The sequence below is a fragment of the Cupressus sempervirens genome, chromosome 2 (assembly GCF_028749045.1).
Source record: "Cupressus sempervirens isolate cs-2001-9-10 chromosome 2, ASM2874904v1, whole genome shotgun sequence".
Lineage (NCBI taxonomy): Eukaryota > Viridiplantae > Streptophyta > Pinopsida > Cupressales > Cupressaceae > Cupressus > Cupressus sempervirens.
Window position 1 is genome coordinate 645655575 of NC_143119.1, and position 19330 is coordinate 645674904.

Genomic DNA, 19330 nt, shown 5'->3' on the forward strand with positions numbered 1-19330 from the left:
CCAAGTATATGTTTCCACCAATGGGTCTTTTGGTTGAACGAAAGCATGTATTATGTTTTATTGGTTTACCTTTTGTCCAACCGAGAGCCACGTTCTCGATGGGAAGTGACTCCAAAGAACAAATCGATAGACTAACTACTTCAGTGATCGACAGGCTATTTTGCTTGTCCAAGTATATGTTTCCACCAATGGGTCTTTTGGTTGAACGAAAGCATGTATTATGTTTGGTAATGTTGTATTGGTTTACATTTTGTCCAACTAGGAGCCAGGTACCCAATGGGCCGTGACTCCATGGTGGAGTCACTTCCCATTGGGAACAGGACTCCTCTTCCTTGTATATATTACAAACTATGATCTACAAAATAAAACACAATGAACACATATCATATTCTCAATCTTCTACGTTTCTATTGTAGTTCACATTATAGTGATTTTTGCCATAATAAAAGTTTTTGGAAATTATAAAGCCGACTGTCTTCGGCACCTTACTTTTAACATTCTACAATGATACACTTTCACAGTGATATCAAAATAATAGTATAAGATAAGATAAAATAAGATAATATTAATGTCCACGAAAAACCAACAAGGTTTATGGGACTGAGCACACAAATAGAAGAGTCGGCCAAAGCAAAAGCACCAAATGGTAACTGAGAATAAACAAAAGCCAAGAACAAAACAAGAAAGAAGACAAGGTAAAGACTAAGGGTCCTTTCTTGTCACAAAGAAATCAGTAATAGATGGGTAAACCCGTGGACGATCCATAGTCTCAGACTGTCGTGTAGAGCTATTGTAGGACTATCGCTACCTGGATAGACTAGTGCAATATCTAACCGATCTAGAATGAGAAGTACTAGAAGGCCTTTTCAAGACCCGAGGAGGAGACAAGGGAGAGAAAAAGGCAATAATGAGCTGGTCTGAAGTATGCCTCTGAGGTATAAAAGACTGCATGGTAATCTCTTGAAGATGGGTGGCCTCATGAAGATAAAGTGCAAGACACTGCTGATCAATATAACTGAAGAATATCGAAAGAGAAAAACAGTCTCTAAAAAGGTAGTAAAATCTCCCTCTAATCTCATAGTTAATAGGACATCGAAAAATGAAGTGGATCTCCTTCTCAACCTCTACTAAAGTACATAACTGACATATCTAATCCACCTGATCCATATGGTGATCAGTCTGAGCCCGGAAGCAGTGAGAACCAACCTTGAATGAGCCTAGAGAAAATTGTAAGGCATGATTCCGGTGCTGATAGAGATAAGCAAGGAGAGCAATAATACCATCTTGAATCACAAGAAAATGCTTAGCGTAGAACGCTATCCTAGGTCGAAGACCTCCCAAGGGATTGCTCTAGGTAGTAGTAATTTACTATCTATAAATATCCTATCTGACGTGCTCATTCAACTCCTAATGTAAGGGGAGAAGATGAGCAGGAGCATCAAATGAAAATTGATAAGGAGGAAGACGATCTATCTCAATACCAATCAAATCCAACAAAGAGGTGGCCTGGGCATACCAACAACGAGATCTAGAAGGTGTCAAATCTCATAATCTCCACAGAAGAACAGTATGCCGGATGAGAGTATCTGTGCTGGTCAACCCTCGACTCCATAAAACTACGAAGCCGATGAAGAAACCAAATCAAGTCAAAAATGACAGCAAGTTTAAGAGGGTGAGCTCCAAGCTCGACTAAGACAATGCCGTGAGGGGTGAGTCTGTGACATCTTATGATACATCGTAACATCAACATCTGGACCCTCTCTATAGAAGCCCAATCATAAGCAATAAGAGAAGGCCCCCAAGCCACAAAGCTATAGAGAACTGTCAGATGGACCAAGGAGTCAAAAAGGGACAACTTGGATGAAATATCCTAGAAATGATGCCTAAAGCACTGTCTTTCCAGCAAAGCAAGGACCCATGCCCTTACTAACTCTAGATTGAATAGCTGGTCTCAAGCTAAAGCACGGCCTCGAGAACTTCACATCGAGATACATATAAGAGGAAGTAATTTCAACCTCCTAACCCTGAAAGAAGAAATGAAGATGAGAGGTCTTTAAACAGTTAAAGACCATAACTCAAGTCTTAGACAAATTGACCACAAGCTGCCATTGATCACAAAAAGAAGCCAGACCATCAAGGAGTCTCTGCAAGCTGTCGAGAGAAGAGGCCAAGAGAACCACATCATCAGCAAAAAGGAAAATGGAAATCAAAACCTTATGTAAATAGCACCCATCGCCCGATTGAGAGGAGTTCACAAGGAAATCCTCCAACTCATCAATATACAAACCAAATAGTGTAGGAGAAAGAGGACATCCCTACTTCACACCAATGGTGCTCTAAATTGGAACAGAAAAACTCTCCGAAGTCTTGAGCCTACCGGTTACCTTCTCATAAAGCCTCATAATAATAGTTTGTAACATATCTGAGATCCCAATCTCATGAAGTCTCTGAAATAAGGCAAACCTAGGAACAGAATCGCAAGCCTTGCAGAAGTCCACAAAACAAGAATATACCTTCTGAGAGCAATGCCTAGCCTCCTCAATGATAGCCTGCAATGTGAAAACATGGTCCATAGTCTGATAGTTTGCCCGGAAACCAGCCTGCCCTTCCGCTCTACAGCCTCTTGTATCAAGCTCACTAGATAACATGGTGTTCAAAGCAGTGGCATACAGTTTGGCAAAAATATGTCCGATCATAATAGTTCTATAGTTACCCAGATCGGAAACAGGCCCAGACTTGTGAATAGGGTAAACCACATGTCTAGACCAGGACTCGGGAAACTTAGTGCAAACCACTCTATTGAAGAGTGTAGGAAGGTAAGATCCAAGAACCGAAGCACCAAGTTTGAAAAATTTTGCCTGGAAACCCTCTTCATCTGCTGCTTTGCTGCATCTCAAAGATCTGATGGCCTCAATAACACTGGAGAAGGTGAACAAATGGCAGTAAGGAGGTGTAGTGGAGTGAAGAGGTGGCTTCCTAGGAATGTCATAAAGTGTAATGATATGGGAGGTCAAAGAGTGGTAGGCGAGAGTGGAGGATGGGAGGGAGCACCGGGGGAAGAGGGTATGCCAAAAAACTGGGGATTCTGAATAAGCATGGAACAAGGGGTTTTGCACTAAAAAGAGGCAAAAGAATATCACTAATCTAGATAAAGGATTTATATCAGATATTAATAGTTTTCTCTCTCTATCAAAGTCTAAACATGGTATCAGAGCAGGTCTGAGAAACTTTCCTGATCAAACTTATCTACAGTGCACTCAAATATTATTTTTGATTCATATTTGTCAAAATGGTGAATGGTACAAAGCTACAAGACAGGTTCGAAGGTGATTCGAATTCTACGGGATGGAAATTGTGAATGAAGTTAACCTTGAAAGAGAATGGTTTAAAACAATTCATTGAAAAATCCGAACCACTACCCAAAGAAAGTATTGAATTGAAAAAATGGGAAAGCAATAAAACCAAAGCCATGAAGTTAATTGTGGATGGTGTTAAGACCCATTTACTTCCAATCATCTTAGAGCTAGACACAACACATGAAATGTACACAGCTCTTGAAGAGATGTTTGAGATTAACAACACTATCAGGATTATCATATTGAGAGACAAACTATCCAACATCAAAATGAATAAAGGAGAGACCATCTCCTCATATTTTATGAAATTAACTAAGTTAAGAAACCAATTGTCCACTATAGGTCATATCTGTGATGGCAAAGAGTTAACCATAATGGCGCTAAAAGGTCTGCTAGCATCATGGGATACTTTTAGACAAGGAGTGTGCTCTTGATCCAAATTTCCTAAACTTGATAGGCTAAAAGCAGATTACATACAAGAAGAATGCATGCAAATATCTCGAGGCATGAATATCTCTTCCAAAAAAGAAGATATACAAGTTCTTTCTACACAAGTAAATAAGAAAAAGAAGAAACAAAAATTCGAAGGAAAGAGGAAGCAACCAGACTACTCCAAAATGCAATGCTTTAAATGCGAAAAATTTGGTCATCCAGCATCTAAATGTGCTGATAGACTCAAGCAACAAGCTTCATTTGTCAAAGACAACAACTATAATGAAAATTCAAAAAATAATGCTTTCTATTCAGCTCTATCTAGTGAAGTGTCTAATAGATCAAATACATGGGTGACTAATAGTGGAGCTTCCCGACATATTACTGGTTTCAAAGAACAATTAGATTCGATCGAAGAAGACTATGTTGACAATATAACCATTGGAGATGACACCAACTATCTAGTAAAGGCATTGGAACATGTACTATAAATCTGAAATCAAGAATTTCAATAGACCTCACTAAAGTATTATCCATACCAGGCATAAAGAGAAACTTGGTCTCTATATCCGCACTTGAAGATGAAGGATACAAGGTCACATTTGTGGAAGGAAAATTCTTAGCCTGGCCAAAGAACTCGAGTATAAAAAATGCTCATGAAATTGGTTTTAGACATGGATGTCTATAAAAACTAAACTCTTGCTCACCTATAGCTCTATTTCATGATTCCTACAAAGAAAATGAAATTTGGAACAGAAGACTAGGGCATCTTCATTTCTGAGGATTGCCTTCCTTAGAGAAAATGGTAACAAGGTTACCCAAATGCCAACCTAACCACGAAGGAACCTGTAAAGGTTGTGCCTTAGGGAAGAACATCAAAACCACCTTTCATAATAGTGAGAGCAAAACCAAAAAAGTCTTATGTTGAGTGGAAATATCATACAATTTCACAGGTACACAGAATGGTCCAATTGATGCGTATGAAGTAAAACCTAAACATACCATCCATACCACAATACCAGTAGGCAAGAAAATGATTTCTTTATTAATACCAAAAACCAACATGAGTACGTTACCAATGCTCCAGACATTTATAGAAGGGTTAGTTCGTTGGAAACCAACCAACGCATTTCCTCACCACCTAACTACCCAACCCGACTAGCTTTAACAAGTACTAAACACAATAATTACTTTATTCCAACTACATCTATCCCCTCAAAAAAAAGAAGTCATCTAGAACATGAAACCAACAAAAACAACTTTGACTTCAAGAGGAAGGATGGGAGGACATCCTTGTGCTCAAAGTTCCCCTTAGTTGTTGCAGGTCTCGCTCAACTATCTTCTGCTTTGTCCGAACACCCTGCGATACCCGTAATGCATCCATCTTTTTAGCTTCTGCAGCGGTGGCCTTGTTCTATAATTCAGCTTTTTCTTTGTTCCAGGCTTCCTGCATAGCAACTTTCTCCATTGCCCACTGCTGCTGAAGACTCTTTCTTTCTAGCCCCCAAGCTTTAGCTAGGGTTTTTTCTTTTTGAAGTTGCAAAAAGGTTCCCCGAAAGGCAACCTCCATTACAGTCAGCGCCTCTATGTATCATGCCCACATTTATAGGGCAAAAACACTAATTTATTTTTTTTTTTTTTTTGCTCAGTACACTCAGGTTACTTACACTTAGATACTAACATGGTTTCAACTTAGTTATCAGTTAGTTATGTGTTTGAGGCACATCTACCCGAGGTCCTTGAGTTAACATTGTGAATATACGGTATGGAGTACATCGATACATGCTACCATCTCTACTTGAAGGTACTCTCTTAAATAGATTGAATTAGTATCGTACAATATACTTAGCAATTCCTAATACAATGTCATTTCTCAACTAGGCCTCGGGTGTCTTGGGGCTGTATATTTATGATTTCATGACTCTTAAATGAATGTTTCCTATATATTTGTTCCACGTTTTGTATTTTATCACATACCTAATACATGTATAGCATTGGATCTTCATCATGCTTTATATATATTGCATGTATAAAAACGTGTGCTAATGATAAAATGCAGTACTTAAATCTTTCCACTTAAACATTTATGACAATTATAAGGTATAACATTTAAATTATTATTTAATGATTACACCACACTAATTACATAATTTTCTAATTAATTCAACTCTAACTACACTAGCTACTAATTAATTTATCTAATCGTGTCATTCCATGACTTATAACATTTACCATCCTTAATTATTTTAACACTATTACTAAACTTTAATACTAACTACATTAATTTCACACTTCATAGTATATAGCACTATTCCCTAAATTACTACCTAATTTACTTACTAGCCCACTTGCACATCTAAACATATTTTGATGCTTAACAAGTATTCTACTTTCTAACCATTTCATTGAGCTAAACTATATTACTAAATTTTTTTTTATCTCTAACTACTCACTAACACTAACTATTCTCTACACTTTATACCAACTACCATAGACCTTACACTTTACCTTTTTCCTTACCAAAGCCCAGGGCACATCATTCCAATTTAATGGTAGCCCATCTTAATCCACGTGCCATCATGACTCCTTGACTTTTCCAACCCAATACATCTCATGCGAATTACCCTTCCTTTCACTAACCCTTAATGTTTTTCATTACCCCCACAAATTTAACTCCCCTAAATCTTCTCACATGGGTGCCTCATTCCTTTAGTTTCATAAGCACGCAAATAGAGGGGGCGTGAGAGACGAGGAGTGAGTTGGTGGATAGATGGTGGGACCACTCCGAACCTCTTTACATCAAAAAGGGTGTGATTCTTATCCCCTTGGATTTGTTGTGACATGGTTGGGTACTATGTCATGTCAATATATACTTCATTATTACTTTCTTTTAAATTTTTGAAACAAACAATGCTCATGCTCGTAGGTCGATGTCCAGGGAGGAACAAGGGGTGACTTGATATCAATTATGCATCTGGTACGGTGTACTTAGGGATGAGTATGAAATTGACTATGTTGTTCCTTTTTCCAAGTGATTGTCTATGGTATGATCACGTGACTCTTTTGGGCTGAAGTTTTTAGATGATAGCATAGTGTATTACTACTACTATTTGTGAGGGGTGCATAGTATATAATGTATTCCTTTTTATTCAAAGTGAAGGATCCTAGAGAATATTCTTTGACAATATTTTATTGGAGTGTAATGGAGAGGAGTATTATTTCCTACTCCCCATACAAAATCCAAAGAACAAATATTCATCTACAGCAAGTTCCTCTCATGAATATTTTTATGTCAAGATATCTATTGGTTACTTTTTCTTCTATTCAACTATAGTGTAGTGAATTTTGTTATTCTAATGTTATTCTAATGTGACAATGTACATATCTCGATTGATAAATGTAACCACCTTACTTGAACAATAAATTTAATCCCTATAGTGCATATGTGAACAAAATTCGATATGAAATATTATATTGATTCTTCCTACCTATGATGGTACTTGAAATGAAGTTTCTTATTGACATCCTTCTTAATGAAATCCCTTAAATATGGACAACCTTGAAATACATTTTCTTATCATAAATTCAAATGAATGCAGTTCTACGTTTACTTGCTCATTGCTTGAATATTCAGATGCACTAACTATCCTTTGGAAGGAATCTCTTATACAAAAACAATCTATGACGACATATCTATTGTTTTAAATTCATAAATCAACATGGGAATAAATGATTCATTTACATAATCGCTACTTGGACTTCATAGCAATGACTAATCCTTTACATGACAATTCTTTCTTTCTCCCACTCATAACTATGATATAAAAAATAATATTCCTATTTCAATGCAACTATGTGCCTAACATTGAGTCTTACAATGCAGCTACCTATATCTGTATTCTAACTTCTTCATTCACTTCATTGATCAACCCTTCACCACAATGTACATAAAATGAAGATCTCACTTTTACAATACAATACAATATATATATATATATATATATAAAATCTCATATTGAGGATTTCATCCTTTCAAATACATTACCCGAATGACATATCGCTTGTTTCATAAATGCATGGGTGATAAAAAAAAACTTCTTACTTAGATCCAATGAGCACAAAACCTGCAAAACATTTACACAAGAACCATGGAGGCTCACCTCCCATCCAAGGCTTCTATGAAGCCACCCACCGAGCAGGGGAAACAAGGCCCAAACGGGATACCCACATACAATATTTGCCAAATCATGAAACATACAACACAACACATAACAACCCCTTCCAAGGTTGGCACGCTAATTCACCATTGGAATCATTAACACATTGGTTGAAAGTGGGCTCTACAAGGAGGAGAATGCCATATCCATAACACAAAATTCAAATTTGCAATTGCATTTTTTTGCCTCTCAAGGCTATCATAAAGTCTCCTCCTTCTTACACATACACTTAATACCTCCAAAAACAGCAAAAGGCATATGGCTTCAATGGAGCCCATACTCCATGAAAGAACAACTCCTCACCATGAAGTAGATTTTCTCAACTACAATGTTGGGCCCAACTAACCCCCTCACCCAAGGCTTCTCTTCCCTCCCAACGGTGAGTGAAGCCTTCACACCCATAAACAATTTCACATTCAACCAAAATAAGAGATCAAGGAAGAAAACCAAAAATATGCATGAAACACAAAGCACAATCACCACACAATACAAGATTGCAATAACAACACATGATCCGATAGCAACACTCCATACTTGCAGATTCATTATGCAATGCTAAAACAAAATGGACATGGTTTGAGCACCAACCTTGGTCCAAGCTAATGGCAATGATAGTTGATGAAGAGCTCCCTTAGCCTCCCTCCAAACCCTAATTGTCTCTAAACTTAGAGAGTGGATGAACAACCCACTAGTTTGTCCAAGACTCTTAAAAGGCCTTCCCACTAACTATTTTAGCAAAAACACCAAGCCACTTCCACTTACAAACTTGTCTCCCTCTAAGTTTGTTATATTTGACTTAGTGGAAACATGGGAGAGAACACATGTGACAACTCCATTTTCGAATTGATGGAAGAATGCATGGGCAAAGTGCCCCCCTAGGCTATCTAGGCACTATCATGGTCAAAATTGGGTCCCTAACATATTATACTATCATATGGGTGGCTCATTTTCACATAAAAGACACTTTGGGACCACCTAGTGACCCCTCAAAACCCTAGCCAAGTCCAATTTCGAATTTCCTTTGATTGTGACCCATCCTACCCCTTGTCAAGTGGGTTTACTTACTCATTAACAAGGTAATTAGCTTTAGGGTAAAATGCCACCATGACCAAAACCCTAGATGACATGTCATTGCAGACAAAATCCACTAGTGTCAAATGATACATAAAAGCACATTCCACATCACCATGACATGTCCCTAATGCATCTTTATGATTGAACATTTCCACATACAAGCAAACTTACATTTACGAAGCAAAATACTTTCACAACAAGGATTTTAAATCTTCCAAAGATTCGCCTTGGTTAAACTATGTTCACATAGGTTTGGAACTTGTTTCCCCCAAAATTTCCATGGTTCCACTTCCTGCACACTAAACTCAAGCATCAGTAGTCCAAGAAGGTCATATAAAATATGTATCATAAATGCATAAGGATTTAAATGTTACGTAATCCATATTAACATAATTCAATGGAATTCCTTTACTTAATCATTTCAATATAAACATTTAAAATGTTGAAATATCAAAATCTGCATATCAACATTAATATCTAATCAAAATTCATTTCCTATCATAGTGATGGAATGTTGAATCTACACTATTAAATCAATCAACATGGAAATTAGTTCCAAATACATATTTTAGGTCAAAATCATCAAAATGAAAACATCTCCACTAATATCCTTTGATTTAGTTAAATATCATTTGGTTGCTGTCAATATCCTGTTATCATTATGAGATAATTATAAAGTGCATTAGTTATGTCCGGTAGACAGGGTGTTTGCATATTCATGTCACATGGTTTCAGGATCCAATCATAGAATAAATCAATTATATTTTATTGGTTCATAAAATCTTTCCTTATAAATACCAAGATATCCACCTAATTGACTCATCACATTACATCATATCAAGTTCTTTCCTGTAAACCTTTATCCAAATCTAATAACAATTTTCATCTTATGACTATTAATATTATTCACAAGAGTGGATGTTGGTGCATCTTTCCATACTAGCCATCTAATTTAATTGTCCTAATAGGCCATCAAATATCAGGAACCCATCGACATGGTTTTCTAAGTTATGGCACCTCAAGTCTTTATTCCATAGGGTCTTAGCTTATCAACCTAATGTAATTCAGACATGATACTTAGCACAATAATGACTACAATATACATCAGTCTCAATAAGATTTTAAGTTCATTATACATCAAGGCATACTCAGATTCCAAGACCTTCTTACAATCGCTCTATCATAAGGTGTGCGGTAACAATCTAACATTCACAAGAGACAAAACATAACATCTTATCTCCTTTATTCCTCCTAGATCTAACCATGCTAATGTTATTACGATTTATAATAAGGTACTAGGGAAGGAGCCTTACACTATGAGAGGCTATTGTTCCTTTCTAATGGAAATGATAGTGTTGCCCGTCCATGTAGTAGCTATGTCCTCCTCTGAATAGCCACCCTATTCTAGTAGCCCCAATCTGTGTGGCAGTCAGTCTGCATAAAGGCAGCCAACGCCTCTACTGCGGTGATGATGATTTCCAGATTCTAAGCCCTAGCCTGCTGCATGATCCTCCTAGTAGAATGCTCCATGGCATGAAGCTCAGTGAAGAACAGTTCGGCCTTGGCTGCAAAAGAGGTTGTGTCTGGTGGTTCTTAGCGCTCACTTTGTATCTCTACCTGCTCCTCAGCAACTGTCTCTATGGGTGAAGACACCATGCCTTCCTCCTCTGGTAACCTGTCCGCTTCCTCCAGGACAATATCTATCTTGGTCACATCCATACCAGTTAATGTCATCATGCTACCCTGGGTGTGAATTTTCCCAGTTTTCTCCTCTCCTCCTACTAGCTGTACCACAAGAGTAACTGGATGGACTATTTCTGGACCAAGGGGTGTTTGTAACCTCACTTTATGGGCACACTTTGTTTGGCACCTCAAATCTATGACTTTATTACGGGAGGGTTGTTCCGAAACGCTGTGGCCCCATCTTCGGAACTGATATTCTGGAAGCCCCCCATGTTGGTATTTGTTGCCTGCCACCTGTTCCTTCCTTGACTCATGCTTGATTTGGATTGGAAGTATCTGTTGCCTCAATTTCGTCGAGATCACTAGGCAGTTTCTGGTAAAGTTCTAGAGGTTATGCTAACCCTACTAGAAGTGGTCCCTCTGTAGGTGGTAAAAATGTCACCACCTGTGGAGTCCCCTGTAGATGACTCAAGCGGATCTCCACCTCCTGTGAGTCGAAGGAGGATGAATCCATATCGCTGCCTTCTTATTTTAAACTTTCATCATCCTCTTCCTCTTCTGCTTCTTCAATCACTAGTGTTTGTTTCGGTTTCTTTTTCCTTGGGTTCACCTCCATTGTGAGATCCTACATCCAAGGTATCCAAATGGAGCCAGTAGGTCATAGTTGGTTTATAAGGTTCTACTCTACTAGCCATTACCAGTGTCCCCCATTGTTCACTACTCATCTGAGTGCGTACTGCTTCTAAGAACAAGGCCACCGTATGATGAGGCATATAAAAGGCTTTATGTTTCAACTCCATGAATTCTCGCAATCTCTCAGAAAGAATTTAGCCCAGTTATATGTCTGCCCTTTATACAATCCATCCACTACAGGTAACATCCAAAGGGTAATGTCGAAAGTGCGGCTGCCTGCAGTGAGCTTACTTTTCACCAAATCTACAACACCGCCATTCATCATTTTCTATGAAAATTTTCTTTAGACCCCTATTGTTCTTCAAGATTCCTTCCCATTCTAGGCTTGTCAGATCTTTCCGACACATTAATTTCCACCATTTATACTTGTCTTCTACTGTTAGAGAAGTTTTTTTCCACTTCTTGCCCTCTATTGGAAATTCCAAAAACCCTACTTATTTCTTCTACTGAGTAAGAAACTATCACCTATTGCTGGAAGTGTTGTACTATAGATTTATGACATGATTTCTCATAACCTGTAATTAAATTTCACAAGATAGGCTCAAATTCTTTTAATTCAAAAATTGGCATAAAATTTATTTTGTCCACCTCTGTTGTGTGCAACACTATTTTCAGGGAATGATACACTTCCGCTTTCTCCCACCAAGCCCTACACTCACTTCCTGTCACACTCTCAAATGTAATATTCTCAACAGTGATTGTGATTTTCGGTGTCGTTTTCCTTTTGCTTTTTGTCATTTTCCTTTTTTCCTTTTTGGCTTCTAGTACCACAAGTTTCTTCTTCTTGAAGTCGATAATGTTTCCTTTGCTCGGATTCTCTATGCTTAATTTCACCATTTTGTGTTGATGAGTCAATTCCCAAATCTCTTGAATTGTTTGTATATGCCACCTGTACCACCCATCCTTCTAAAGTGATCGCTTGTAACCAACTTCTACGTGTAGTACTACAAGCTGTCTGAAATTTCATACGGATGCTTCTCCTCTTGCCTGTGTATCCCCTCATCCTCCTTTCTACAAATTGTTGTAGTACTTGTTGTCTCCTCCTTTCCCTTTGTGTCTGAGCTCTTTCCTCTTCCACTCGTAACAAATTTCATGCTAACAAGCGAGGGATCTCTCCCAGGAGATCATACACTGTTGGTGGCACCAAAAGTTCATCTCATACCGTACCTTCAGGGACCACTCTCTCATGGGTTTCCCTTTGTACGTATTGATCGACTGCAACTTCCCAGGCCGTTACCAAATCACTTGTCAACTGATCTTCCCTGGTTATTTCCTCCTCTTCCCTGTCACTATTTGTTACTTGGATGAGCGGTACAAAGGGCCGTCACATTACTCCATCCTACCAACCTCTAGGTTTGGACCTGGCAATGGCACCAAAAATGTTGAGTGGAAATATCATACAATTTCACAGGTAAACAGAATGGTCCAATTGATGCATATGAAGTAAAACCTAAACATACCATTCATACCACAATGCCAGTAAGCAAGGAAATGATTTCTTTATTAATACCAAAAACCAACATGAGTACATTACCAATACTCCAAACGTTTCCTCACCACCTAACTACCCAACCCAACTAGCTTTAACAAGTACTAAACACAATAGTTACTTTATTCCAACTACATCTAAGAACTTATCCACTCCGACTTATGCAGGCCAATGTTTGTTCCTTCTCTAGGGTCTTTCTTATACTACATCATTTTTGTTGATGACCTATCAAGGAAAACATGGATTTACTTTCTAATATGTAAAGAGTCGGAAGAAATTTTGATGACATTCAAAGAATTCAAAGCTCTTGTACAAAACATGTCTAGAAAGAAAAGTATATTTTTAAGAACTGATAATGGTAAGGAATATATTTCTGAGATTAAATTATTGCAAAAGTGTTGGGATCAAGAGGGAGTGTTTAGTTCCCTACAATTTCCAACAAAATGGAGTAGCAGAAAGAAAGAATAGAACTATTGTTGAAGCTGCTAAAGCTATGCAACATGATCAAAACCTTGAAACCTTCCTCTGGGGTGAAGCCTCTAACACTGTTGTTTTCATTCAAAATAGATGTCCACACTCACACCTTGATCATAAAACCACTGAAGAAGCATTTTTCGAAAAGAAACCTAATCTCAAGCATCTAAGAATATTTCGATGCCCTGTCTATATCCAAATTCCTAAGAGAAAAGAACTAAACTAGAACCTTCAGGAAAAATAGGAATCTTCGTAGGATGTAGTGAAACTTCTAAAGCATGTCGTATATACATCCTTGGACACAGAAACATTGAGTTAAGTCGACATGTCATATTTGATGAAGATACTGATTACAAAGGATCCAAAGTTGAAAATGCATCAAATGATGAAGAAACCATAGAAGAATCAGGTTCTGAAATTGAGAGGGAGAATCAAATAGAAGATAGCTCTTTTGAACCTATGGATATGACTTACACATCTAAAGAGAACAAGAGACCTCTATGGGCCAAGAAACTAATTGAAGACAAATAGTTCAACACCTACTGAGTCTATTAGAGAAAGAAAAAGACCAAATATATTCTCTAGCTATATTGCACTCATGAGTGAACTATCAAATTTTGAACCCTCTAATGTGAATGAAGCAATGAAACAACAAAATTGGAGAGAAGCCATGACTGAGGAATACAATTCCATCCTTAAGAATGATGTTCGGGATATTGTTCCAAGACCAAAAAATAAATCTGTTGCATCATCAAAATGGTTATTTAAAATCAAACATGCCTCAAGCGGAAGTATTGAAAAGTATAAAGCTAAGTTTGTTGCAAGGGGTTTCTCTCAAAAGGAAGGAACCGACTATGAATAAATGTTTGCTCTAGTAGCCAGATATACCTCCATTAGAACTAAAAATAGCTATTGCTGCCTCTAAAGGATGGAAAATTCATCAAATGGACATCAAGACCACTTTTTTGAATGGAGTAATAGAAGAAGTTTATCCTGAGCAACCTAATGGATTTATGGTACATAAAAAACAGTCACATGTATGCAAATTAAAGAAGGCACTATATGGGCTAAAACAAGCTCCCTAAGCTTGGTATGAGCGAATAGATCATCACTTAACTGAACTTGGTTTCTCTAAGAATGATGTAGATCCCAACTTATATTTCAAAATACAACAAGCGGACATGTTGATTTTAGTATTATATGTGGATGACTTATTGATTACAGGAGAAGATCACTTAATTGCCAAATGTAAACATGATCTAGCATCTGAATTCAATATGGAGGACCTAGGATTACTACACTATTTCCTAGGACTAGAAGTATGGTAGATCATCACTTAACCGAACTTGGTTTCTCTAAGAATGATGTAGATCCCAACTTATATTTCAAAATACAATAAGCAAACATGTTGATTTTAGTATTATATGTGGATAGCTTATTGATTACAGGAGAAGATCACTTAATTGCCAAATGTAAACATGATCTAGCATCTGAATTCAATATGGAGGACCTAGGATTACTACACTATTTCCTAGGACTAGAAGTATGGCAACATGCTAATGAGATCATCCTAAATCAAGGTAAGTATACACTTGATATACTTAAATGATTTGGAATGATGGAAAGCAAAACCATGAAGACTCCTATGGAAACAAATCTACAGAAACTAAAAGAAGCAATTAAAGATTTTGATAAAGCTGATCATACTCTGTATCGACAAATTATTGGATCACTAATGTATGTGGTACATACAAGACTTGATATCTGTTATGCAGTAAATGCTCTAGTCAATTCATGTGTGAAGCCAAACAAGTTCACTTAGTAGCAGCCAAACATATTCTCAGATATCTACGTGGTAAAATTGAATATGGCCTTAGATACACAAATGTTGATCTGAGTCTAAGTGTATATACAGACTCTAATTGGGCAGGAAATCCTTTAGATCGAAAGAGTACATCGGGATGTTGTTTTACCTTGGGATCAGCGATGATATTATGGTTTAGTAGAAAATAGTCATCAGTAGCTCAGAGCTCCACTGAAGTAGACTATATAGTAGCATCCATGGGAGCTCAAGAAGACGTTTGGTTGAGGAAGCTTCTAGTTGGATTGTTTGGGAAGCACTTACCTCTTACAATGATTTATTGTGATAACCAAAGCTGCATCAAACTCTCCCTGAATCAAGTGTTTCATAATAGGTCAAAACACACTAAGATACCACATCACTATATACGAGACATGGTTGAGAAGAATGTTGTTGAATTGAGATATATTAGTACTGAGAATCAGATTGTAGACATTCTTACCAAACCATTTGCTAAAACAAAGGTGGAACACTTTCATAAGGAAATTGGTATAATTGTAATTTTTGAGGAAATGTCTCAAAACAATTGATATTATACTTTATATTATTATAAATGTTATGAGTTTATGAAACATGTGTACATCATGAGAAAGTGACGACTTTCAAATGATTTTTACTTGTACTTGCAGAAGTTGGGTGACAATCTAACAATAACTTAAATCATGATATACATTTCGCGTAAAATGTTCAAATAGATCATAAAAGACTTTATCTTGTAAATCAACAACTAAGTGTTTGATGTCATTTAATTGACTATCTATAAGTTGTTTGTATTGATATATGTTAGGTACTTGGTGAATATCTTGCCTTGATATTTTGATAGGCCATTAACACATTGAGTAATTGGTGAATATCATTTGGTTGATATTCTAATAGGCCATTACTCTGAGTACTTGGTGAATATCTTGCCTTGATATTTTGATAGGCCATTATCACATTGAGTAATTGGTGAATATCATTTGGTTGATATTCTGATAGGCCATTACTCTGAGTACTTGGTGGATATCATTTAAATTGATATTCTAATAGGCCAATACTCTTGCTATCTAATAGTACTTGGTGAATATCATTTAATTGATATTCTGATAGGCCAATACCATTAGATATCATGTACCAGAAATCTTCTGATCAAAGGTTTCTCTATGTATTATTTCTACATATTACTGATGATGTTCTATTTCTCATATGTTCATCCTTCTGAACTAAGAGGGAGTGTTGAAATATTAGTTTAATCAAGATGAAAAAAAACTTATTAATGAAATCATATATATTTGAACAATATATCATCTTATATATATATATATATATATATATATATATATATATATATAATTTCATATTAAGTATTATTGAATATATGTCAACGACTGAACAAATTGATAGACCGACTACTTCAGTGATCGACAGGCTGTTTTGCTTGTCCAAGTATATGTTTCCACCAACAGGCCTTTTGGTTGAACGAAAGCATGTATTATGTTTGGTAATGTTTTATTGGTTTACCTTTTGTCCAACCGGGAGCCACATATCCAATGGGACATAACTCCACGGTGGAGTCACTTCCTATCGGGAACGTGACTCCTCTTCCTTGTATATATTACAAACTGTGATCTGCAATATAAAACGCAACGAACACATATCATATTCTCAGTCTTCTACATTTCTATTGCAATGTATGATCCTTTCACATCATAGTGATCTCTGTCATAGTAAAAGATATTGGAAATTATAAAGCCGACTGTCTTCTGCACCTTATTTTTAACATTCTACATTGATACACATTCACAGTGATATCAAAATAATAGTATAAGAATATCACTAATCTAGATAAAGGATTTATATCAGACTCTCACTCTCAAAGTCTGAAACCTTAACAATGGGGACTGGCACTTCGCCTATCAATTTCCACCCACACAACAGTCTCAGGCTCCTCTATTAATGAGGGAATGGGATTCAACGTTGCAAGAAAGATGAAGGAAAATTAGGGCTTAAAGTTTCTGAATGAGGTTGTTGGGTTCTCTGATTCAATGGTGGACTGGTCCTTTACCTTAGTTTTAGATTGACTCAAGTTAAAGGGGATGGATACTGGACTAAATGGCTTTGAAGACAGATCAGCAGTCTAAGGGATCGAGAATTTTAAGTCATTTTCATGTTTCTATGATATTTTGGGTTATGAATCTTTATGAATAATCCAAGAGTTTTGTGAAGCCTTAGTTCCTCGAAAACTTAGTTTAGAAAACACTCCTTTAAGTTTTTCCCCATTATGATGAATCAAAAGCTGTCATTTAGCACAAAAGCACCATTGCATCAAAATGAACTATGTTCAAAATCCTGAGGTTTAAGTCACATTGGTTGGAGCATTGGGAAGCTGATCTCTGACAATCCTCATATCAAAGACATCTTGGGACTCTACTTGGTGGGGAATACGATCACCTTTAGGTTTCGTCAGCAGAAATGACATAGACCATAACTAAAACTGAGTAATGCAAGGGCAACTAAAGATCAAGATATGGCATAAGATGAAAGTACTATTCAAACTCCTCGGCTATCATTGTTATGATGGTGTAACCCTCCCAAGCTCAATAAAATACCCCTCACTCACGGTTAATGCAGCGGCTATGCAACCACGAAATCGGTCAGACCTAGGAACACAGTTTTTTTGTTAAAAGTTGTAAAACTTATATGGAAAAAGCCAAATTCGTGGCTGGATAGCCACTACCCACGGTTACCACCTCTCCCAAATTTGGTGATTTGAACATGGTGACAAGGACTCCTTATAATTAAGATTCCATGGGCTATGCCCCTCACAAAGAAAAGGCAAAAATGGAGATGCTCATCCAACTGAGGTGCGATAAATATAGGATGTCCTTTATAGGCTGCATATCTAATCAATGAAGACAAGTTATAGGTAATTCTCCCACCATTCCCACAATGGAGGCAATTCGGATGGTGTTAGGGAAGGCTTTCCTAACTTCTGCAAATCGCCACCGAATCAACATGGAGATTTCATGAAGATTAGCATCTTGAATAGACCTAGGAGAAGAGAAAGTGCAAGCTCTGCTTCTTGTACAACTAGTTTTTAAAGAGGATGGCTGATGACATACCAAACCTGTTTGAGGAAGATTCTGAGGTGGCAAAGCAGTCGTTTATCCTCTTGTGTTTTGTCTGTTTTGCCACTCATCTCCAGAGCGGAACTAAAGATGGCACAATCGCTATCAGAGCTGGCCTTGGGGTTATATTGTGTCCTGGGTAAACGACTAACCTGTAATGAAGAATGTATAGATCTTCTAGGCATATGCTATGGTTAGGCTGGGGTCTTATGTAAGAGGGCTAGGTACGGCTCTGTTTTTAAGGAAAGGGGTCTATAGGTGGGATTCTATGAGGAGGGCTTCATGATCTATTTTTATTTAAAGGAACAGCATTAATTGGAATCTTCTCTTCAAAAATAGCAGTCTCTATATTTTTTAGGGTTAAATTTGAGTAGGGAAAAAGATGGGGCTTAGATATTGCCCCACAAGCTTGGGTTTTTATTAGTCACTTGTCAATTGTATTTATTTTTTAAGTTTTTATCAATATTATTTTTTAATTATTTATTCATGTAAATTGACAAACTGCAAACTTCCATAAATTGTGGAGGTTAAACTTTTAAGCATAAAATTTATTTCAAAAGTCGTGAGACCTCCCACTTTAAAATAATCTTAAATAAAAAGTCTACATAGCATTGGTTGAATTTGAATTTTTTTAAGAAGTCCCCCTCCATGGGACCACACCCTATGAGATTTTTTGTGTCTAGTTGAAGGAACTATGTATGTGAATATTATTTTAACATAGCAAATCAAATATTGTCCCAACCAGAAGGTATTGTGCCAGAGGAGATGCCAGATCAGGAATTATTCAATCTAGTCTCTGACCTTTATCTCAATTCTATTGATGAGGGGAAACATCAAAATAATAAGATTATTAGAATATTATTTTGTAAGTAGGAGTTCCTATTAGTCTTTTTAACTTTGAGTTGGTGAAAATGGGGTCAGACTCAAAACTTTGTACTACACGT

At 37.0% G+C, this 19330-nt stretch overlaps 1 protein-coding gene across 1 annotated transcript; it reads right to left on the reverse strand.

The window, feature by feature from the left end:
• Nucleotides 1-2336: 2336 nt before the first annotated feature.
• Nucleotides 2337-2696, reverse strand: LOC149575033 (uncharacterized). The gene has a single exon (XM_089815988.1). It carries the CDS (start codon nt 2694-2696, stop codon nt 2337-2339), a length of 360 nt encoding a protein of 119 aa, XP_089672114.1.
• Between the last annotated feature and the right edge of the window lie 16634 nt (nt 2697-19330).